General features: G+C 33.2%; 1 protein-coding gene and 1 pseudogene across 1 annotated transcript in view; both read left to right on the forward strand.

Moving 5' to 3' along the window:
- Positions 1-24957, forward strand: part of ST8SIA4 (ST8 alpha-N-acetyl-neuraminide alpha-2,8-sialyltransferase 4) — a 104457-nt gene that overhangs the window by 18385 nt on the left and 61115 nt on the right. The window contains 1 exon segment of the mRNA XM_077139069.1: positions 4341-4598. Within this exon segment, the coding sequence (XP_076995184.1) occupies positions 4341-4598 (258 nt within the window).
- Positions 12759-19546, forward strand: LOC143665763 (putative E3 ubiquitin-protein ligase MARCHF10 pseudogene; annotated as a pseudogene).

A 24957-nucleotide genomic window follows, 5' to 3' on the forward strand; every position in this document is an offset into this window, starting at 1 on the left:
ACTTTCTGAGGGGTCAGCAATGTCGTTTGTATTAATTTTTAGTTGCTGTGACACATATGCATATCTTTTTTCAAGAACCTTACAGAGAAGAAAGATTGGCCATGGGTTAGCTATATTTAGCATTTTAAGAGTTAAAACAATGTTTTGTAAATTGATCTGCCAGAACTTTGTAATTGCTATTTCAGTGATGGGTGATGTTGAAAGGGAAGTTCAAGTTGAAAATTCAGTTGAAAAGTTTCTGTATAGAATCTATTCCTGTCAGTTCAACAGTCTAAACCAAGCTTTCAGTTTAAGCCTAGAAAAAAAATTATCATTATGACTAAGTTTTTTAGTTTCACTGAAAGTGAAACATATTTTCTGGTTCTTTCAGTTATATTTATCATTAACGCGGTCGCTGAATTTAGGTGTTTGCTTATCTAATGATGTTTCAAAAGTTTCATTTTGCTACTAGAATGGCAGTTAAAGATGAGGGAGGGACTTTTGTTGATACTCTTTTTAGTCCTGAACAGCAAACACGACACTCTACTTTAAATTTGAGGTGATAAATTGACCACATATTAGGAAAATACACTGTTGCTACCTGCACGTTAAACATCAGCTTTCGTTGATTCACGTTTGTTTTAGAGCACAAAAATTAAATTGAATTTTCTTTCTGTCTCTCTCACTTCCAAAGTAATTTTGTTTAACTTACTCTTCTCATCTCTATCAATCATCTTCCGAGCAAAAGCATATATGTTCTCCTTAGTGATACTTAATAGTGTTGTTTCAGTTCCAATTAAGTACAATAGCTTTTCATGCTTCCAGTAACATCTAGCTAATTATATTTAAGCACTAGTTTTCTTTTTTCTCATGGATTTGCAGTCTGAATGCGACTAAACTTAGCAAATCCATGGACTTTTTTTAGTCCTTTTCTATAATCTAGAAAATGCCTTCACCCCACTCGAATGGGGGTGGGTGGACGATAAACCTTTCCTCACTATTTCCAAAATATATCAAGTACTTAAGCCACAGTATTACTCACTCATAATAATTATTTCCAGTCTTTCTTACTTCCTACACCAGAAATATTAGTGTAGATGATTTTCCATGCATATATTTAAGCTCTAAAATAGAAACTTAAAGTTTGGTTCAATTATAAGGAAAAAAAAGACCGGAGTCATAAAAGATTTCTTATTTAATTTCTTTCAGTTGAAAAAAGGGAATTATATATGCATAAATGTTCCAAGTTTTACCTAATATATTTTATCTTTTTGCATTTTGTTTAGTTTATGTGATTGGTAATTTCTGTGTTTTTTTTTTTTCTATTTTGAAAAGCACTTTTACTATTTTTACTGCTTTGTTTAAAAACAAAAACGAAGCAGTCTTTGTTTTTGCTTCTGTTTTTAAACAACATTGTCAGAGCACATACAATCATATTATATGTGCTCAATTATTTGAATTAAGCATTTTCTTCCACGAATTATATGATGTTATGTCCTTTATTGAGGCCTTATAGTCCCCTTTTTACTTTCATTTCCCTGATGTTGAATAAATTAAAGGTGATCTATTATAATTAGGAATTAAGAAGACTTACGTTTGAAAATATTTTTGATGCTAACTTTCCGTAATGCAGCAAATGCATAGTTATTGGAAAGCCCCTCTTGTTATCAGTTGCCAAGCATATAAGTGTTAACGTTTCTTGATGAGTAGAAGGGATTTCCCCTTTTGTATTTCCAAGCAAAAGACTCTTCTTTCAAACATGGACCTCTAATCTATTCACTTCAAGCCTGTTAACATGCCACTACTTGTGAGCACACATTTTCAAATATAGAGAGACCAGTTAAAATTATGTTCAAAGGAAAATAAATGGTAGCATGATCTAGTTTGGTGATTTGACCACATCCGTGCAGTCATTATTTTAGAGCCAGCCTCATCATTTTAACAGGAAATGAACTTTTTTTTAATACAGGTGTCAAACATCACTTAATTTTTTCTTCGAAACAAAAATGGTGGTTAATAAGTATTTATAAAAGGTTCTGTGTTTTACTACTCTTTGTGCTAGTTAATTGTGCAAAGATTTGCTATGTGCTTAACATAAGGAAGAGCCCTCATTTCTTTTTGTTTCAAATGCTCTATAGTTGATGATATCTTTGGTACTTCTCTTCTTATAGAATCTGTACTTTGTTAATATATACTTGGTTAAGATAAGCTGCTATTATGTATTTCTATTGACCTTTGTGACTTAATTTGTGGAGTGTTTATACAGGTTTTCCCTAATGTAACATCCCACTCCTTATAAGCCTGCTAGTCAGTATAGCTGAGACAAAATTCAAAAAATACTTTCTTTTTCAAATAGCTGATAGACTCTTGCATTTATAATCTGCCAAATAATGTTTTCAATAACTTGATTCTCTTATTAGATCAAATACTAAACTGTAAGTTTGTTTAGAGCCAACCAAAATAAAGAACACATAAGGAAAGTTGAGTTATTTATTTTGCATCCTTCCTTGATAGCAGTGCTTCTGGCTTATAAATGTGAATCAGAGAATTACTCTTTTAGCAGAGAGTAATGGTAGTAGGATATAGTCTATGTTCAGTAATAAAATTTACCAATTGTGATGGAGCTAAAACACTAAAAACCCTGGAGGAAAATATGTCTGCCATATCCTGAATGCTATATTAATGACACTGTTCTTTAGCACTCTGAAAATACCAGCTTGCAATAAGAGCACTTCAGCATGTAATAACCACCTTCCAATCTAGTGTAGCATTTCCTCAGACTGTTTTTTGTAGTGTATTTTTGTCAGTCAGAAGATCAAACAATTCTAGTCTTTTGTAGGTCAGGTTCATGGTTTCTTTGGCAATAAAATTTCCTTAAAAATGTACTGAACTTCGGGGCTATTTCCTTGTGTTAGTTCCAGGTATAAATAAGTCCACCCAAAGATTTCTTCTGAACAGAGTTCTTAAGGCTTCGGACTCTCCATAATTATTATGGCTCATCCTTCTCTCTTCCTCAATTTCATTGTAGCTAATGTGAACTCATTTGAATCTATAGACTTAGATGAGAAGTTAACACTTCTTGCTGCTGAGATAGCTCCGATGATAGTCTTTTTTCTTGCTGATTGAAGTACGGAAATATTTGGGAGGTCTCAATTTAAGATTACAGGCCATTGACAGAGATGTATTCCCTTCTGTCTCATCTTGCAACTTGACTATCCCATGCTTGACTTCATCTCTCTTAGTGTCCCACTAAAAGAAACCCACCAACATAAAACAACATATACACCCTTTTTTGCAAGAGCAACAGGCTCTAATATATCGTATCAAAGCTTTGCTGTATCATACCAAGGTTCAGTAGCTTTCCAGCCAGCTATAACTATTTTCTCATTTTACACTATTTATCTCCTTACCATATGTTTGTATGGCAAGTTATCAGTTTCTATATCAACTATGGGGTGGGCTAACTCTCCATAGAAAAGAGAACTTAAACTACAAACAAATTTGAAGCTTATATCTCTTTCAAATAGTCATACATGTGACCCATTCATATCCCATTTAAGAAAACTAAAATGACCAAACCAGCTGCAAGAGAAGCTTGGAGTGTTCTAGCCAAGCTTCCATGTACCTAGCTAAACTTAGAGGGTTCAAATACTAAGAAGAAGAAGAAAAGAAAGGATACTATGGAACAGTTATCTGTCTCTGCCATGCACATTCCAGTGTTTTAAATATCCATTTACTCTAGTGTACTCCATTATATTTTCTGGGTTGGTGAGCTTGGAAGAAACTTCCATATACCTTTAGGATGCTACAATATTAATTCCTCTTCAATCATTATAATATACACATGGTTAGGATACATTTATATAAGTTTATTAAAAGGTCTAAGCATTTCAATAGAGTTAGCTATGGTATAATTCAGCAAAATTTCAAGTTATTCCTGTTTGCCTTAAGTAGACAATTTAGAAAAAATAAGTGATATAGCAAATGGATTGAACCTAGAAGAATATCTAATTGTGTAAAGTCAAATCATTGCAACTATATTTATTTAACAAACTAATTTTCTATAGATTTTGTTAGATGGAGAGCTCTTTTCAAACCACAGATGGGTGTATATACTATATATACTTAAAAATCATTGACAACTGTGCACATTATTTTATCATTTTTTGTGTGTGCACATTATTATTTAAAAGATATGTTCTGTTTCCTATAGAATCTACTTCATGAGTTAGTTTAATTACCACCTGACAATTTAAGTTTTGTAGTTTACCAGTATACAATTCATCGTATCTTGCTCTGCAAATGCAGTTCTTGGATATATTGTCCCTAATGGAAAAGTTTGCTTGTATTTTTAAATATAGGAAGAATATACTTCGTTTCCTTGATGCAGAACGAGATGTCTCAGTGGTCAAGAGCAGTTTTAAACCTGGTGATGTCATACACTATGTGCTCGACAGGCGCCGGACACTAAACATTTCTCAGGATCTTCATAGCCTCCTCCCTGAAGTTTCACCAATGAAAAACCGCAGGTTTAAGACCTGTGCAGTTGTTGGAAATTCTGGCATTCTACTAGACAGTGAATGTGGAAAGGAGATTGACAGTCACAATTTTGTAATAAGGTGAGCTTTATTCTGTTGCTATTGTAATTTCTCCAAAGATGTTTTACTTACGAATAGAAAACTGATAGAAACACTTATCTAATATTAGTATCAAGGATTACTGAGTGCTCAGAGAAATATGTCTCTATATCCTTTTCTGTGCACTTTCCAAATTTACATTTACTCTGGAAGAGAAAAATTATAATTATTGTTTTAGTGAAACAAAAGGTAATCACATTAGAGCTGTAAGATTTGTATCAGTGTTTATTTGTTTTTGCCAAAGGGTAGTATATTAGATTTACTATCACACAGGAAAATACTTTCTTCATATCTCTTCTTCGTGCTAATTGGTTTTGTATGATTTCTTTGTCAGGCAAAATTTATGAGCATCACCATGCAGTGATGTGATGGATGTAAATTAATTTATTTTTATTAAAAATTATTTAGTAGACTCTATGGACATAATTTAGCTTGTTTATATTTGATATTTTGGGCCAAATAGGATTAGTGTTTATTAGTATATTTTAGTTTTTGAGTTTTCTCCCCATGTTTAGGCATTCTTATTTGTTCTTCACTGATGGTCAAGAAATATTTGACGAGTTATAGATCTGTTTAACTTTTAATTAACTGAAAAAAAGCACAACAGGAGAAAATGGATTATGGTCACACTACAGATATTAGAAGTTTCAATTACCTATTCTGATGTATAGAACAGGTTCTTGGCATTTTAGTTTTTAGAAACATTTGCTAAATGAATGAAAGATGTATACTGAAATATGAAATAGTGCAATATAAAGATAGAAAGGAAAGTCATTTGAGGTGACATGCTGACGAATATCTGAGACCTCATGAAAACATGCTGGAATAGAGCTAATAAACACACTTATAGATCTTAAAAAATTATTTTGAAATAAAGTCTTAAACATAAATTTAATTGTGTATTAATCATAAATATGCAATGATTGCTATTCGTGAAAAATCACAACAGAATACTATCAGATGAATAAAATTAGTAACTATGAATATAACTGTAGACATTTTACCTTGTGTTCTTGTCTTTTTTTCAAGGCTCATGAATTTTTTATTTTACACGTTTTTATTTTATTTTACGTGATGGTCATAGTGGTTACTCAAATGATTTTAGAACAAATTCTGACTTCTATGTGACTTTGAGTCAGCCATTTAACCCTTCTGAGCCTCAGTTTCCTCGCCTGCAACATGAAGCTAATGTTACTAGTTAAGTATAATTACTCTGAGTATTAAAATGGGATGAGGATGAACAATAACAAATGTACCAAACCAAATGTACCACAATGGTCAGTAATGGGCAGGGGTGGCGAAGGGACCTGGGAGTTTTATTTTTGGAGTAATGAAAATGTTCTAAAACTGATTGTGGTGATGAATGCACAACTACATGATGATACTTTGAACCATTGTACACTTTTTCTTAATTTTTTAAAATTTTTCTTAAATTTTTATTAATAAAACCAATCAGCATACAATATGAACATTCTTTTTTTATCACATAGCTGCATATTCATCATCATGATCATTTCTTAGAACATTTACATCAATTCAGAAAAAGAAATAAAAAGAAAACAGACAAAAAATTCATGCCTACCATACCCCTACCCCCCCTTTCATTGATCACTAGCATTCCAATCTACTAAATTTAGTAGATTGAAATTACCTTGTGTTCTTGCCTTTTCTCATTTGGGTGCAGGCTTAGAGATTGATTAGAAGCCAGTTGAGCCTTAAAAAATCTGAACTTTTAGAATGATTGGATTGATAGAAAACCTGGCAGCATGTAGATAGATAAAGAAAATTGCTTCCAAAGATAAAAGTGATAGGAAGCACAGATATTTGATGAGGAAATGATCATGGAAGTGGAATTAATGAGCCCCCAATTGAAGTATATTTGAAGTAAGTTTGTGTAGAAGAAGTAAAGCTTCTAGTATTTCTGAAGAGACCGAAATCAGAGTGCAGGGTAAATTAAGGAAGTAAAGAGTTTAGGGCATAATAGAAATTGTTGCAGTGCAAAGATGATTATTTTAAAAGGTGATAAAGGCTGGAGGAAAACAGAGTATAAATGTAGTGAATATGACTGGTTCATGTTTCTGCATTCCTGTAAGTTTTGGTTTGGGGACCTGTCTAACTCATGAGATTCAGCCCTAATTTGAACTCTGAAATGAGGGCCACTTTAACGTATGAGTGGTGAGAAAGACTGTATAGTAATAGTTCCCTGGTTTAATATTAGCTCATTGATACTGCTTACTCCTCTTTGTTACCTTAATTTCTAATGGCTGGGTTCTTTGTATTATCCCAATTTACACTCCATTGGGTCTCAAATAAGTGGGTTCTTACTCTGTTCTTATGCCTTAAGAGTGACTAGTGACCATCTTTGCTTTAAATGACATCTCAGTGTCTTTTTTCCCCTATCTTCAGTTCCCAGAATCTATATATTCTGCACTATGTCTTACTTGCCTGTAATTGACTTTGATCAGCTGATAGGAATCCAGGTTCCAGGGTCTAATTCATTTGCAACTCAGATTCTGATTCCATGAAATTCAACTGCCTGCTTCTCTTATTCTGAAAGTAATGATTCCTCTCTGAGGAACAGCAGTGGATTTGCTGGTAGCATTTCTCCTATAGTTCTACTGTGGACTGTTACACATTTGTATTTCTACCAAGTTAATCTTGTGCCCCTCCAGCTAAATAACCAAAGAACCTGGAACTGGGCTAATGTGCATCTGCTCCTTTTTATTGTTAGGCACCTAATTTCATGCCTAATTTACAGACTTAAAACCAGTATTTTACTTTAGATTAAAGAAAACTCTACCCCCAACTATTGATTATTCTTTGACCATTCCTACAGCACTCTAGCACCCCCAATTCCAGTGATGCCTAGTAACTTGGTTTTCCTTTATGGTTTATGTATCCTAATCTACCTTACTGCCAATTGTCAGGTGAATTCTAGCATCTGTTACTGGTTCTTGGGCCACTATTGTCATTTTACCCAAATCTAATATTTTAGTAGTCTGATAGGAGGAATAGCTTCACTATTTCCTTAATGGGAATTTCATCCAGCTCACAATTCCATTTAGACTTCACAGTTTGTACATGTATGAACTATTTTCCCTTCTTTCTAAATGCATGAGTTTCAAGCTTTGAGAAGTGAAACGTTTTTGCCTGGATTCTGAACAATAGATAGACTAGAAAAGATACTTTGGAACCTTTGAGAATAACATTTCAGTAATTGACTGAAACTGGTGTCTTCTCCAACTGGAAGTTTCCAAGAGATTTCTTTTCCCAGATAACTAAAGGTCTTAGATGGACTAAAATGAGAATTACTATATAAGAATATATGCCACAGAGAATACCAAATAGTGTTGAGTTGATTTCTTTCTGTAGTTTGTGATACATGCTTACTTTTATAAATTAACTCATGTTTGTAAACTTAAAAACTAGATTTGCTGATATTTTGACACCCCCTTATGGTTCTGGAATATCACTATACATTTTCATATGCATTCCTGTAAATCTACAAGTTTCTAGAGCCTAACTCCATTGTTGGTTCCATCCTTACCTGAAACTAACCTGCTTAATGAACCAGAAATGGTAAATAGGCATGAGAAAAATTATATAGTAAATCCAATTCATTAGTAAATTCTAAATTAATTATCTTTTCTAGTCTATTTATTGCTCAGAATTCAGGCAAAAACTTTTTACCTCTCAAACTTGAAACTCATGCACTTAGAGAGAAGGAAAAGCAGTTCATACATATATAAAGTATCAAGTCTAAATGGAATTGTGAGCTGAATGAAATTAATTATAATGCCATAAAAGTAGACTGACCATATCACTTCATTCTCATCAAAATTCCAATCATTAGTAAATTCTAATAGCAGTTACCTTCTAAAAAGATGCTGAATTTTATTATTTCTCCCGATCTCCACTGCTGACGCATAGGTCTAAGCCAACATCATCTCTTGCTTAGAACTCTGCAACACTTCTTTTTAACTTATCTCCAAATTGCACTTCCGTTTTCTTAGTTAATACTTTAACTTACAGGATTCTATTCTGTAAGTCAAACTTTATAGATGCATCTTCTGAGATAATCTGCATAGGGCTAGATTTACATAGGCTCAGTGTTTCGTAACCTAGAGGGATACTGCACAGTAGAGGATACTATACACGTTAACATTTAGAATATTATTACAGCTAGGTTTTCTGAGCCATGAACATCTCTTTTAAATTAATCCCACCAAGATGCAACGTTTTTAAAGATGATAATAAAATTAGAAACAAATCTTCTGGGCTCTATAAAGTCAGTTTTATATTAGCTTAACTTTTAAGAAAGGCTTCTAAACCTTTACCTCCAAACTTAGATTGTGCAAATTAGATGATTAGGCACAGAATTCACTGATTTATGTTGGGGTGTTTTTATACAATGGAGTGTTTTCAGGAATAGAACTTTAGGAGCATTTTTATACCTTTCTAAGCTATGATTATTTTTAAGGCTATTTGACTAAGAACTGAACAGTGATCAATTATACAGGTTTATAATTGTGTTTTGGTCTTATTAAGAAGTGTAAAAGAAATAAGGAGAAGCATCTTAATGAAGGAATGAAAATTATCACAATTATTTTTGTGTTTTTTTAACATTTTTATTAGTTTCCAAAAATAGAAGTTAGAATGTTCTAGATCAAAGTATGTACTAGGGTCAGATAGCCCAGAATTGGCTGTCGGATTCATTAGAAACAATCTCTGCAGATAAAGCCATTTCTATTCTATAATAGCTAGTCGGGGAATTCATTTTGAGCTTCATTTTATCAATTTTACTACAGTTTTGTATGATACTACTTACTGGATTCCACAATATTCAATAGCGAACATTGGAAGCTTTATACCTATGGGTTGAAAAATCTATTTCTTTACTGTAGGGAACAGACACTGACTCTTACTTATTATTGAAACTTGACAGCTGGTAGCTGTGGCAAAGTTCAGTTAGCATTTACAGCCATCATTCCAAATGGAAAATAAATAATACAGGTGAATAAAAACTTCGCCATTTCTGAATAAAGACTGCCACATCTTGCCAAGGGGTATGTGACTCTCTTTTTTTTTTTTATTGTATAAACTATGACACTAGTAAGAACATATCCTTCATACTAGTAAGCCAGAAAATTCTCTGCTGGAATATTAATGATTAACCAAATTCTCCCTCTGCTTAAACAAGCTGCAAGTTAGATCCTTTAGAAAGGTTATTAATATATATGTCAATTTCTGGAATTGTTTTATTTATGTTAAGCCTAGGAAGGAGGAGAAATAAACAGACTCCAATGACAGCCATTTTGTTTTTAACTCACAAACTCTTCATTTATTTTTCTAGTACTACCTTTTTCCCTAGTGTGCTTTTTGTTTTCTATTTTGAAGTTCATATTGTACGACCTTTGACTGTTCTAGGCCTGTACCAGCTCTTGAAAAAACAAATCTTAATCTGATTTATATACATCAATACATAAGTAACTCGATCAATCAATAAATAACTTGATTGTGGGCATGAAGTCTTCCAATGACAGATCATTTTTCCAGACCTCCGCTTTCCCTAACAGCCCCTGTCTTTCGCTTTGCATCTGGTTCATCATCTGGGCATCAAATACCTGTTCCTTCTCCAAGTTAAATGTGGCCTTGTGCTATTGTGCATGTGTCTCCTTTTTTCACTTTCAAACTCAATCAAAACCTCATTCTTCCTTGAAAAAGTTTCCTATCCATTTCAAACTGATTGAAATCATTAAAATTTTAGTGACAATCATTAGAATCTTCAAAATTCCTCACATTCCCGAAGGTGCATTGTGCATGTATTGGCATGGCTAAAGACAGATTTAGTTGATTATTTACATGTGTAACTTGTGTTTTCAGCTTGTTTTCTCACTTTTCTTGTTAGATAGCAATTTTGTTGAGGGAGAGATAAATTAAACTTGTTCTGCTTGCAGAAGGCACTAATTAATTGAGTGACCCCTCAAGTATTTGATTCACCCAGGTGTTTCACTTAAATTGAACTCTAAATTTATAAATCAAAGTATTTTTAGATAAAATCTTCATTCAACATCAGGGTTTTTTTTTAACTCAAACTTTTTTTCTTTTGAATGCTTTATAGAAATAAAATGCTAACTTCCTTATTTAACCGTATCCCAGCTTATATTATTAGTCCAAAGAGTTGTCTTCTTGGGGAAAAAAGGTCTTATAAGCAGCGTTACTGTCATTTGCTGTGTTGTTTTGAATAATGTTATTTTTATTGTCCCACATAAAATATTTTAAAATAAGCCTGTGAAAAGTGCACATATTATATATGTTTGTACATATAATGGTAGATATACACAGACATATACATATTGTTATGCATTTCCTTTCCCTCAGTGACTATTTGTATCACTAATTAATCAATTAAATTAAATGCTGGCTTCAGTGGGATGCTATACAAATTAGTATCCTTAATCAATATAATTTCATGATGCTTAGAGTAAAAAACATAATGATTGAAAAGTCAATTAAAGCTTAAGTTTCATTCCCTTGTAAATGACAAAATATTGAAGTGATTGCCAAATATGTTTCATATATAGATGCATAAGTAGTAGAAAAATAAATATACGAGAAAAATTTCTATTTCCAAATGAAGATATCTGAAAACACAATTCAAATAATAGTCTTATATTCATTGTGCTCAATAGTTTTTATATGCATAACCCTCATAGACCTAATATACAGTTCCTTAATTAGTGAACATCATATTGCAAGGAGCAAGATGGAAAATTAATTTTCCAAGATGGAATAATAAGGGAGGCCAATCAATCACTAAAATTGAACAGCCCTTATCTTCTCTTGGCCCGCCGGTCTTTCTGATAAGGAAGGGCCATAAAGGATGATAAAGTTTGTGTGATGTTAAACCTCGTGCTTCAGGGGAGCATAAATTTAACAAGGTGTGTACCATCCGCCAACAGCTAGAGAACAAGATAAAAATGTGTCCATAGGAAGAAATCTTATTTTAATGTTATTCCTTAAAACACTGACCCATGTTTTCAAAGATTAATGAGAGTTTTGGATACTCTAAATGTACTATCCTGAAAATTGCAGGAAACTGTGACTTCTTTCCTACGTGTCCCCTGTCAGTAGAGTTGATACAGAGCAGATGTCTAGAAAAGAATGTTTTATTGTGTGTATAATTTCACCTCCAAAATTGCTCTGTTCCTGTCTGTGGTAATCTCTTCTTTTTGGCAAGCAACATTTGTGTCTCTGGCATTTTTAAGCAAAGAGAAGTGCAATAGACTCATCTATAGCTAACTTTGTTGTATTAACTAATAAAGCAGACATTCCAAATATTCAGCTCACTAATGTTTGTCCTGCTCTCATCAATACAAGTAAGGAAATATATGTGAGTTTAAAATGATAAACCACTAGTACCAGTACTTACCTGACCAACCACATTTAGAGCCATCTAATACCCCAAATCCCTCTCTTATCCAGCTGTCACATTAACTACAATTCTAACAGTTGAAACACATTTGTTTGGTTTTATTTTTGTTGTCGTTTAAAATATAAATAGTCTGTTAGAAGATGAACCCTAAATTATTTTCTCAAAGGTACTCATAAACTTATTAAATGGATTGAGTCATATGACAAACTTTGAGAGCCAATGGTAAGTCAGGCAGGTACTGTGCATATTACAGAAATGAATGCCTCTACATACTTCTTAAAGGAGAATTGGTGCTATATGGATTTAAGAATAATCACTAAGACAAAAAGTCTCTTATACACATGGCATTTTCAAATACTTGTCTATGGCCAGTTCTATTATTCCAAATAATGCAGAAAGTCTTACAAAAGCTTCAAAGGTAGAATTAGAGAATTTCACTCCTGAATGAAGATCTTCTGCTTTGTAATTTTACCTAAAGCTTTTGAGATATTCCAGAATAATCAAAATGGATTCATAGTCATTAGATATAACAAAATATTTCAAGACAATATCCTGGATCACATTACAGTATTAGTATAGTGCCATGAATTGACAGCCGGTCCTACACTAAGGAGAACATAGCAAACCTCTCCACATCTTACAGAAAGAGCTAAACCATTCACACATTCTGTCACCTGTACAATGTGCTGAACAACATTTTACAGGACATGCCGATGTCTACTGCACCTGCATGGTAAGATAGTTAGATCACTTTTAGACTTTACATACGATGTATGGATTAGACTGAGCAGTGCTACTCACAGAGCCCCAGAGCGATAGCATTGCCTGTAACAAACCCCTGTCCAACACTTGTAAACATTTACCCAACTTATTTACAAGTTATCTCTGGTTAATCTCTAAAATTCCAAACATTTGGAGTTTGAAAAGAGTGTATATATATACAGTATATCATTATATAATTATACATAATGATATATATAATATATCATTATCTCTCTATATATAATATATAGATAATGATAGGAAAACAAAAACAGGTTTAGAAAGCTATCTTCATGTAGCTATATAAAAGTATCTTTTCTATCCTTTTTTTCTTGGTTATTTTCCACTTTGTCTAGTTGTAAAATTTTTGTGAGATTTACGTTTTGCAGTTTAAATTAAAGAATAAGATTATTTGGTCATGTTTTGCAAAAACACATTCTTTAAAGTCCTTTTAAATTTGTCTGCAATTATTTTTTTAGTATTTTGGGGGTAATTTACTCCCGTATATATTTATATAAAAGCCTATTTTCACTGTTTATTTATAAAATTTCACAAACTTGGCAATGGTGATTTCCTAAAAGGAGTAACAACAAAACGTGCTCTGGTATTTCCTGTTGATGTTGATGTGGAGGCCGATGCGTCATACCGTCTTCCCTAGTCTCCTCATCCCACTTTTGTGGGGGAAGGTGATAGTGAATTATTTCTTTCTCTGGGCCAGCTGGGGATTGTAAGAAGTGTGAGGCAGCACTTCAGCTTTGCTGATTTTCCATGGAACAAAGGCCTTCATCAGCGCTTACAACAAATTAACCTGGTCAGACACTCAATAGTCTTTGTTTTTTTGCTGTGGGCTCTGGGGGAGAGGTCAATTCGCAATTTCTACAGGCAAAATATATTCTTTGACCATCATATACGGCTCCTCACTGTGATTATACAGAGATTCTAGGACTGGTGAGCATGACTTGAGTGATAACTAAGACCTAGAAAACATTTCTTTAGTCAGTTTTGGTAAACTAGTTGCAATTACAAATTTACCTTCACTTATTTTTTCCCTTCTTTTTACTTCACTTTTTCCTATCATGCCCAAATTTTCCTTTTAGCCTAAATCACTTTCTTTTATTTATTCCTTTTTTCATTTTGTTAACCAACATACTAGAAATTTTCTTCTCTTTGATGAATTCCCTCCTAATTTCCTCTTGGTTCCTAATTATCTTTCCTTAAAAAGAGAATAACAAAGAGAAATAAATTGAGAGCTATTAAATATATACATATACATATAAAGAAATCCTTGCTACTCAAAGTATGCTTTAGACAACCAGCATTGGTGTCACCTGAAGCTTGCTGGAAATACAGAATCTCAGTCTTTGCACCAGATCTGCTGAATCAGAAAAGACATCTGATGACAATGCCAAGGTGATTTTTATGGGCAATAAACTTTCAGAAGCTCTGGCTTAGATAATATGCTCTGATTTATTTTAGGGCCTAGCACCAAACCTGGTACATTGAGGTGTATAATATTTACTTATTATTATTATGAATACATGAATGAAAGAACTAATGGAGATTTGAGAAAATTTTGATTTGTGTTCATATAACCATTGTCATAGAATTTATACACCACTGATTTCCAGAATTAATATGAAATAGTATATACAGAAAAAGTGATTTAAACCCTTACAATTGAAAAGAAAACACAGAAACATGAGGAGTGATATAGAGAAAAGTCTTACAGATTACAAATCAGAAAACCTGGGTTCCCAGCAATCACTAGAAAAGTAATATTGGGCAAATATCTTAAGGTGTCTAAACATTAATTTTTCTACTGTCCAGTAAGGTTAATAATAATAATAATAATGCTATAAATACCAGTGTTCTTCAAAGCATCAGACATGCATGTATACTAAAGAAATGAATGGACTGTAAAGATAAATTAATTATGAATGATACTAATGCACATCTTGTTTGGGTTAATTTTTGTAGGTGAAAATTAAATTTGGCATTGTATTTCCTAATATTAAATAATTAAATTAAATTAAATTAAATAATTAAAATAAATCAGCTCAACAACGAAAAGACAAACAACCCAATTACAAAATGGGCAAAAGAAATGAACAGACACTTCTCAGAAGACGAAATACAAATGGCTAAAAGACACATGAAAAGATGCTGAACTTCCCTGGCTATTATGGAAATGCAAATCAAAACCACGATGAGATATCATCTCACACCCACCAGAATGGCCATTATCAATAAAACAGAAAACAACAAGTGCTGGAGACGATGTGGAGAAAGAGGTACACTTATCCAGTATTGGTGGGAACGTCAAATGATACAACCATTGTGGAAAGCAGTTTGGTGGTTCCTCAGGAAGCTAAGTATATAATTGCTATATGATTTGGCAATACCATTGCTAGGTATCTATTCAGAGGACATGAGGGCAAGGACACAAATGGACATTTGTACACCAATGTTTATAGTAGCATTATTTACAATTGCCAAGAGATGGAAACAGCCCGAATGTCCATCTACAGACAAGTGGCTAAACAAACTGTGGTATATATGTACGATGGAATGTTACACAACACTAAGACAGAATAAAGTCATGAAGCATGTAACAATGTAGATGGACCTTGAGGACATTATGCTGAGTGAGATTAGCCAGAAGCAAAAGGACAAATACTGTATGGTCTCATTGATATGAACTAACATTAATGAATGAACTTGGAGAATTTCAGTTAAGAACAGATCATCAGGAGACAGAAATAGGGTAGATATTGGATAATTGGAGCTGAAGGGATAGATTTGCAACAGGACTGATTGGAAAAATTCAGAAAAAGACAGCACAATACTACCTGATTGCAACACAATAATATCTAGCAGCTCAAAAGAAGGCCCAATGTGGATAAGTAACACTAATCTAATGAGGCCAGTTCGACAGAGACAAATCTTAGTGCCTTCCTACAGCTGACCAGAGCTAAGAACAACCCTGAAAGAGTCATCAAAGGAGACTGGAATACTCTTTCCCAGAGAGAACTTCACTCAGCTCTATTCCAAACCTTCCAAGGAACAAATAATCCTCAAGTGTTGAATGAGTCCTCAGAGCCATTATGCACATTCACCCTGAAGGTAAGGCCAAGAAGGACTTGATTCAAGTTCAGAGACAAGGATTTTTATTCCATTTTATCATTAAATACTGAAGGAGATCCATTTAGAGGAAGTAATTCTGTTGGTTGGTATACACTCACACCATTTTATTTCAAATTATGTAAGAAGCAGATTTCCTGGGATATCAATCACTAAGACAGAAAAATAAATATCTGGAAGAAGATAATGAAAAAATCAAAGAGCTAACTCCTTAAGAAGAATAGAATTTACTCATAGCTCATTAGGAATAAGCAATGCTGTGGAGCCAGAGACAGAGCAGCCTTCTCTCAGGCCAAAGATCTTCCAAGACCCTGGGTTTATTGATGGGAAGGCTACTAAAGGAAATGTCGGTGGAGACAATGAAAATGAGAAACAGGCCTGCCATTCATGGGACAACAAATCTGAACCCAGACAAAAGTCTGGGTCTCAATGCTGAAAGGGTATCTAGTGATTGTACTTCTATGGCACATAGCTCTGGCACCCATGATTATGAACAAGATTGGCAAGCCCACTTAAACAATTCTAGAGTTTCTCTTGAGCACTTTCCTTCTGGTAGGCCAACACCTTCAAGATCATCAAAAAAAAGTCCTTGCATTATGCTCCAGGGTGATCATTGCCCTTCTGTTCTAAGAAATGTTATTCCAATAGACTTGTCAGTGTCATCTACTTTAGTTCATAATTCAGACTCAGAGGAAAACTCAAGGTTCAACATTCATTGAACATTGTCCCCCATTAGATATAGGAATCCATTGGCTAGTTCTGAAAATGACTATTTTCCAGGAAGCAGTACATGTGAGTTTGATGTCAGAGAAACATGATATTAATTTCACAAACAAGCATCAGGAAATCTATTATATCCAGATCTCTTACTAAATTCTCCAGGTAACTTGTAATCAGTGAATCTTTCCAGCTCTTCTCCATCAAGAATGAACTTCTAAGGCCACTTGCATATGTGGGGAACTCTGGAAGAACTGTCAGTCAGGTCTGAAGGAGCAGTGGGTGAGCCCTGGGAGCCCTGGCAGCCTGGAAGCTGGGTTGCTCCTACTTCTTTCCTACATTAACGTCCTGGCAATTGGTATTTATATAAACTGAAAATATATGACTCCTGGTCATGAGGGCTTGTTTCCCTTTTAGTCTCCTGGAGGAGGATTCAGAAGAGGAAGGAGATTTGTGTCCCGTCTCATCTCTCTGATAGCCCAGGGTTCTCCAAGCAACCACCCTCCTGGATCCTTGTGGTTGGGTGGGAAGCTTACAGTTTTTTCATCAAGAGCATCTGAAACATTGGCCACAATTGTGGGAAGACATCACATACATTTTGGGCAATAAAAGGGACATATTTCACATTAGTCACTCTTCCATTCTCCTCTCTTTCAAGAGGACTTCTCCTTCAGCCTTGGCTTCCATTGTTTTCCTTTTGATAGCAGTTACTAATATCGATGCTGATTGCATGAAAAGTATTCTTATTTATGACTTAGCTAAAAACAAAATATTCCATGAACTTCAGTCACCCACCACCACCTGAGTGTTATTTGCTTTTTTTTTGTATGCTGTATGGCAGGGGTCACATTTCATTCTTTTTCCATGTGAGTATCCCATTATTGCAGCACCATTTGTTGAATTTTTGTTTTGTTTAAAAGATGGGAAATCCCATGGGCTTGAAATGCAAATGTCTCATTGTCTGATATAAGCAAGAAGACAAATTTTCCCAAATTAATCAAATATTTATATAATTTACATTGAATAACTGAATGTAAGTGGCATTGACTAATATATTCAGCAATTTGATACTGAAAACAAAAGAACACTGTTAAATAGATGGGAATGTGTATAAAATGTGAAAACATGAAATCAGTTATAAATGTAAGAAGATATATATTTCTTCAGGAAACTAAAATAGCATTGTAATGGATTATTACTTTATGATGATCCATCTCCCTAAATACAGGGACTGTATGTTTCACAATAGAAAAAGATGGAAGAACTGAGTTTCTTTGACTGGTTCAATGCATTTTTATAACTCAATCAATTTTTGATTCTCCACTGGTGGATAATTTATAGCAGACTGTAAATCATCCTCTTGACCTTCTATGAATGCTGAGTCTTCTGTAGCACAGTAGACTCTCTTTTCTGAGAGAGTCATAAAAAAAATGTATGCATCTCTCTTCTACTTGTTCACCAAGAATAGCCTTAATTCTTTCCTGTTCCACATTGAGAATATGTTTTCCTTAACTTGACTATTGTTCTAGTAATCAACTAAGTTTCTGTTAGGAAGTCAGATCCAGTATATTTTCCACCTTATATTTTGTTTAACATTTTATGCATATTTTTATTTATGAAATTTTACAGTTTTAAAATGCAATTTATCTTTGTGATTTTATCTGTTAATTTCAATTATAGACCTTATGTTCTTTCGGAAAATCAGAATTTAAATTTTATTCTCACTAGTTATGATTTTTAAAAAATCTAACATTACTAAATCTAGAATTTAGTACGGATTGTGATTGAAATAAGGCTTTTTTTTTTAATCCAGGTATGTCACTTTGAAAAGTGGAAATGACAAATAACTAATAAACTCATAAAGTTTCTATCATTGTTTTTAAATGCACATCTTATTTAGTTTCTCCGAAAAGTGTGAAGTCCTCACCTTTCTCTTCTTGTTCCGGGTTCTGTTGACTTCCAGTTTCTAGCTCCACTCTGTGGCCAATGGTCTCTTTATGAGGTTTCTAGAAATACCATTAAGTCCCACCCTCATTCATTTGGGGCACACCTTAACTAAAAATAACTTCAAGAGTTCCCATTTACCATGGGGTCACACCCACAAGATTGCAGATCTAGAGGAAGAACTTGTCTAAATCAGGGCACCTAATTCAGTCTACCACAGTAAGTAAACAGCAGACAGGTGCCCTCTTCTTTCATGGGAGCTAATACCTTGATTAAATGAGGTCATGAAGTCAGGCAGATCTGTGTTTAAACAGAAGTTCTTCCATTTTACGTACATTTAATTTTAAGCTATGTAATTTTAAGCTTCTCTGAGCGTCAGTTTCTCCACACATAATGGGAAAAGAATGATCCGTATCTTCTTTTTTGTTTGTTGTGTGTGAAGAAATGAAATAATATGATGCAAGTGTCCAGTTAAAACCTAGGGCAGCTTAGCTGTTCAATAACTATAAATATGCCTTCTGATGGTTGAAGGTTAACTTGCACAGAGTATATTCATTGTACACAAATTGTATCTGCGACCTATGTGCACAGAAGATGTAAATATTTGCAGTTAAATGGTCATTGTTGCGAAGCGGTGTGTACTCTCCCATGAAGTGTAATTGAAATAATACTCATTTGAGAGTGAAGAAATCTGTATCCTCATGCTGACTTTGCAGCTAAATATAGTTGTGTGACTTTGAACAAGTAGGTAAGCCACTTTGGACTTCAGTTTCCAGAGCTGCCAAATGAGGCAGTTGAACGAGATGTTATAAATTTCTTTTGGGCTCTGGAACTCTAGGACTCCATTTTCTCAGGATGCAATAGATACCTTTTGAATAGGGCCTGTCAGCTGCATTGTTTGAATTTTTTTTTTTCTTCCGCTTGCCATGTATATGAGTAAACTTTTTCCTCATTGGTCAACTTGTAAAAATAACGTTTTCCAAAATGTAATTTCCAAAATTTTCCAAAAAAAGAAAAAGGAGTTAATTTTACTTGAGATATGTACACATGCATATATATATATATACATAGATAATTAACTGTATATATATATATATATATGCATGTACTCATGCACATACACACATATATAAACATATACTAATTTATTTATTTTATTTATATGTGTATTTGTGCATTGTGTGTTTTCCAGTTCAGCGAGCACTAATGATGTTTTAAATTGGAAATAAAGCAATTTTAATTTTAAAGTTTACTGTCAAAACCTGAATAGTATACATGAGAAGGGGGACATTCTACTTGGAGTTAGAAAAATTGGAGTCACATTCAGTCTAACTCTACCTAAGTGATATTGGCTGTGTAATATCGTTGTTTTATTAAACAAACACATAAAAATTTCATTTGTGGAGTTTTGTAGCCTATTGTTTTAGATATTCTTTCATTGGTGAGAGGTTTTTTTTTGGGGAGGGGGAGAATACGTATTTTGGATAATTGAAACTGTTTGAAACTCCCAAAGTGTGCAATAACTTTGGATTCAGAATGTTTGGGATGCCAATTTGGGTTCAAATCCATGCTGTGAAGATTTGTTAATGATATTTTTCCCCATTCATTGTTAAAATATGACTATGACTCCATTATAAAGATGTCTAAGGACTGACTAACTTAGATATTGACAGAATTTGGCAAGGATTAATCAAGATTTGATATTCATAGTATTTTTTGCTAAAAGGCACCACTTTTGATACAATTGTATGACTTCTCAATGTAATTTTTTGAAAAAGAACATTTATTTGAAGTTTTATAATGATCATTTGAAGTTGTTATTCCGTTAATTTATTGTCGCATTAATTCAACAAGCATTTCATTCATTCAGCAGACAGAAAACAAGCTGCCACTAGTTGTCAAATTATGAGGGACTTCAGTAGGTACTAAGGATATAAAAACAAATGACATGGTTTATTACATTTGTAGTTTGCAGTCTGATAGAGGAAACAGAAATATAGAGAGGAAAAATAAAATAATGTAATAACAGTAACAACAGAGGTAGGAACAAAGCGTTGCTGGAAGGGGGACTAAAGGAATCAACATTCAGAGTCAATTAAATTAGTTTCAAGGTAGTGTTGTTTGAGATGGGAAAAATAGTTCCCTTTCCATAAATGTCATATTTTTACAGATATTCTTGCCCTTATTATTCATTCATAGACTCTCATCAAAGCATTGTGTAAATGTACTCTTCATGCTTTTTTAGCTTCCTGATCATTAACAATAATCTTATTTAACTCATGTATACACATGACTTGCCTTTCGCTTTAATTTCTCAAATTTCCCAGGCTTGACCCTCTATGTATAATTTAAGAAAACTATTAATATTTGAAATGCTTAATTTGATGACTTTTATATTAAAGATATGTATGACCTACTGTATTTTGTATGCTTTTATATTGTATATTGCATTCTGATCTATTATATCCAATATAATAGAATTTTAAGCATGACTCAACATTTTATGTGATGTTTAACCTAAAGAGAACTCTATCTTGGTTAAGGGAGAACTTGGAGTTCCCTTTTTTTTTCTTTCACAAATTGCAAACCAGAATTGTTATCATTTAATTTAAAAAGGAGGTGAGGGGAACATCCTAACAACATAAAGATGGTTAAATGCTATAGTTTCTTTTATCCTATTGTCATCCTCAAGTGATTTCTATGAGTCAGTGTTGGTTTTGTTTTTTTTAAAAGGGAATAAAAGTATATTTTAACCTTCAGAACTCCCCTAGTCTTCCTAACTGGTTCTGAATTGTGATAGGTCTGCTTACAGAAAATATTAGTCACTGAAAATAGGTGTGTCGGTGCCGAAAATCATATTTCTTGTTTTAATTTAAAATTCCAACTAAAACCGATGATGTTTTTCAGTTTTGGTCTATTTTTAGTTAACACAACTTCTAAGACAGTTAAAATACAATTTTCAACTTAGTGCACATTAACTAGCAACTTTTGACCCCTTAGTCCACCTCTCCAAACCCACAGTATACCGCTTTCGAATGACACAGCTTTAAGATTATTAATAGAACTAGCATATTGAAAATTAAGACTTGAAATGATTATACAGGAAATCAGAAGATTTAATGCAGAACTCACAAGCCTGACATCCTGGAGGCCCAATCCAGTTGGAAGATTTGTGTCCCTTGACTTTTGTCCTCATAGGACCAGGAGACTGTCCACTTTAAATGAGGAAATTGTCCAAGCTAAGTTGCCCATTTTTCTTAATTATATTAACTTACTGGTCAAGGACATGTATGTTTTTAGAATCTGGTTTAGAGCATCCTAGTGGATCAAGGTACCAAATACCCTGGAAACAGTTTCTCAATTCACACACATACACTCAGAATACACAGATATATCTCTGTGCTATTATTCTTAGATCTATTAACTTAATTGATAATGTCAAGCTATATAAGCAACTATATATGACAAAGTTTCATATATAGTAAAATAGAAGGGTAAGTAAATACTTTAAACCAGAGCAGTGGATGTATTCAGTTCTGCTGAAGAAATGTAAAGCATTCCTATAAATAGTAACACTTTAGCTCTAAGAATTGATATGAATTTTGGGGGTTGAAGGTTACAGTGTTTTGGGAAAGAAGGTCACTTCAGCAAAGACATTAGCATAAATGAAAGGATACAAATAGAAAAGAACATGGAGTGTTCTGATGCCATTTGTATCATGGCAGGGTTTGAGAGTATGGACTGAAATTTGTGGGAAATAAGGGTAGGGACAAGTTATGAAAGCTTCAATTAGGAATCTGGATAAAAGCCCCTGAAGATTTTTAGTTAGCATACTAATATGAACAATGCCCATTTCAATAAAAAAATACCATTCCTAAAACGGAATGGATTAAAATCAGGAGTCCCTATATCAAGGAGCTAGTTTCAGCAGTTTGTCAATTTATTTTAACAAAGGTGCCTAGTAAGAAATATATTTTAAATCATGATCTACTCCTAGTGCCATTTCTACTGCTGCTATTGCTACACACACCTACGTATGCACTGTACAAAAACAAAATTGCATAGACCATGTGTGAGAGGGACACTCATTTTTTTATTATAATCTATCTTATTCTTTTTCACTCTTTAAAAATTGCTGGTCAATGACCCCCTAGATAATTCATGATCTATTAATGGGTCTAGCTAGTAGCTTGAAAAAATAATTAATTAAGACATTATTGCAATAATAGTTCAAATGACACAGTTTGTGACTAAGCTGAAAAAGCATCAAAAGGAATGGAGAACAGGGAATATATTAAGAAGAAATTTTCCCAGAGTAATTTTCAGAGCTTTGTAATGAATTAAATGTAGCGGATAAGAAAGTGATGGGGATCATGGCCTTTTAGCCAAGACAATGTGTAACTTACTGTTAAAAATAGAGTTTAATAAATCCTCTTTTAGAATAATGAATATGAAGTCGCCTTGGTGTACCTTGTGATATCAGAAATTAAAATATTCATTTTTATCCACTCATGATATGATACTTTTCTGAACATTTGATCCCAAAATGCCTAAATTTTCTATGCGTTATAGCAAATTTCTCTTGATGACCCAATGTTTAAAAAAGATCATATAAATTAAGCTAGAAAACAGTGTTCAACCTTGGATTGTGCTTTCCTAAAAAAAAAAAAAAAGAAATATATAATTATAAGAATGATAAATCAAAATAGTTTTATTCATATTTTCTTAAATAAGAAAATTAAGTGTCAAAGCAATGTTGCTGTAACAAATTTGATGTTGTAATCACTAAAAGTTAAAAAACCTAAATATTTGTTTTTCATTGCCTCTATAATGACCCCATTTTTTATTAACACCATGAATTGCGAAAAGAAAAAGTTGCAGCTTTTTTGCCCTAGTTTTCTAACATAAGTGATTAAAGTATCATCCATAATATTTCCTGAATACTGTTTCCTTCTTTTTAATGTTCAGCATAATTTTTAAGGACATAAAGTCCATGCTGAATGTATTTTTTCTTCCTCAGAACAGTAATAACTTCTCGGCAACCACTGATCAATGGAGTGAGAAGTATAGTTCCCTGGTGGTGCTAACAAAAGTGTCCTGATAATACATCCCAAGATCTCTTGCATCTTTGTCTTAAAATATTCCAATCATGATTTTTTTTACCTAAGAAAACAGACAGGGAATTTCTCAACAACTGTCAGTATCTTCTCTTTATATTCTTTTAGACAAATAAGATAGTGCCTCTTTTTTAATTACAAACGAAGGATTTGAGGAATACGATGGGCTTTCTGTATGCCATTTCAAAAACATGATTCCATTTATAATAATTCAAATAAATATTAGTCTTGCTGCCATATATAGATCTATATCCACTTTTGTGGAAAAGGAAAACAATTACCCATATAGTTATTCTCAATTGTCTTAGGATGGGATTAATAGGTCACATTCAAATTACTTGACAGCTCATGTAACCTAAGAAGTTTTTAACATTTTCATGAGTTTAAAACGTTCAAAAAAGTGTACATAATAAAATATTTTACATTTTTATGCTTACATACTTGTTTATTTAATCCAAGTGTTAAGAATGTTTTAAAACCTTTATAGATGATAGAATAAAAACAAAATGGGCTCTTTGATTCATTTTATTGAAGGCAATATATTGCAAATTCCTTAATTTGACTTCTACCCATTTCTTTCAATTTATTCTTTGGAAAAGGATTATGTATAATACATGACGGAAAAATGTGAAAAATTAAGTATACAGCTGATCTCGAAGTAGCATGTTTAACTCCAACTTTTTCCATTCATTTTCACAAATATTTTATTTATCTTGCAACTAATATGTATTAAACTTTGATCTGGTGGGCGCTGGAGACATGAAAAGAAATAAAACATCATCTAAGGAACTCATGGCTAACAAATGGACATAAGCACGAAGTTAATATACAGAATTATACATTCAATGAGAGGGATATGTGGACACTGTGTTAACTTTGTGTCAATGAAGGGCAGACAGCACCTGGTAGAACCAGTATTAAAATGATATAATCTAAGGTCTTGTACTTAGTTCTGAAGACCCAGAGCTTACAGTTTATTCCAGTGGCTACTCATATTTTAGGGGACAAATATATGTTCACTAAAGCAGAATGAGATAAATGCTGGAATGTCAGATTTTAAATTTTCATTTGCTAGAACTGTTTCATGGCCAAAACACTCATAATCAGCAAATTTCCTTTCAATGATCAAACCAATTCAGAATGTTGTCTGCTGAGCAGGGAGTTTGAGAAGGAAATTATATAAATGGAATATTTAGCATGCATCTCTCATTAAAGTGTAACTGTT

Source organism: Tamandua tetradactyla, chromosome 21 (assembly GCF_023851605.1).
Source record: "Tamandua tetradactyla isolate mTamTet1 chromosome 21, mTamTet1.pri, whole genome shotgun sequence".
Classification (NCBI taxonomy): Eukaryota; Metazoa; Chordata; class Mammalia; order Pilosa; family Myrmecophagidae; genus Tamandua; species Tamandua tetradactyla.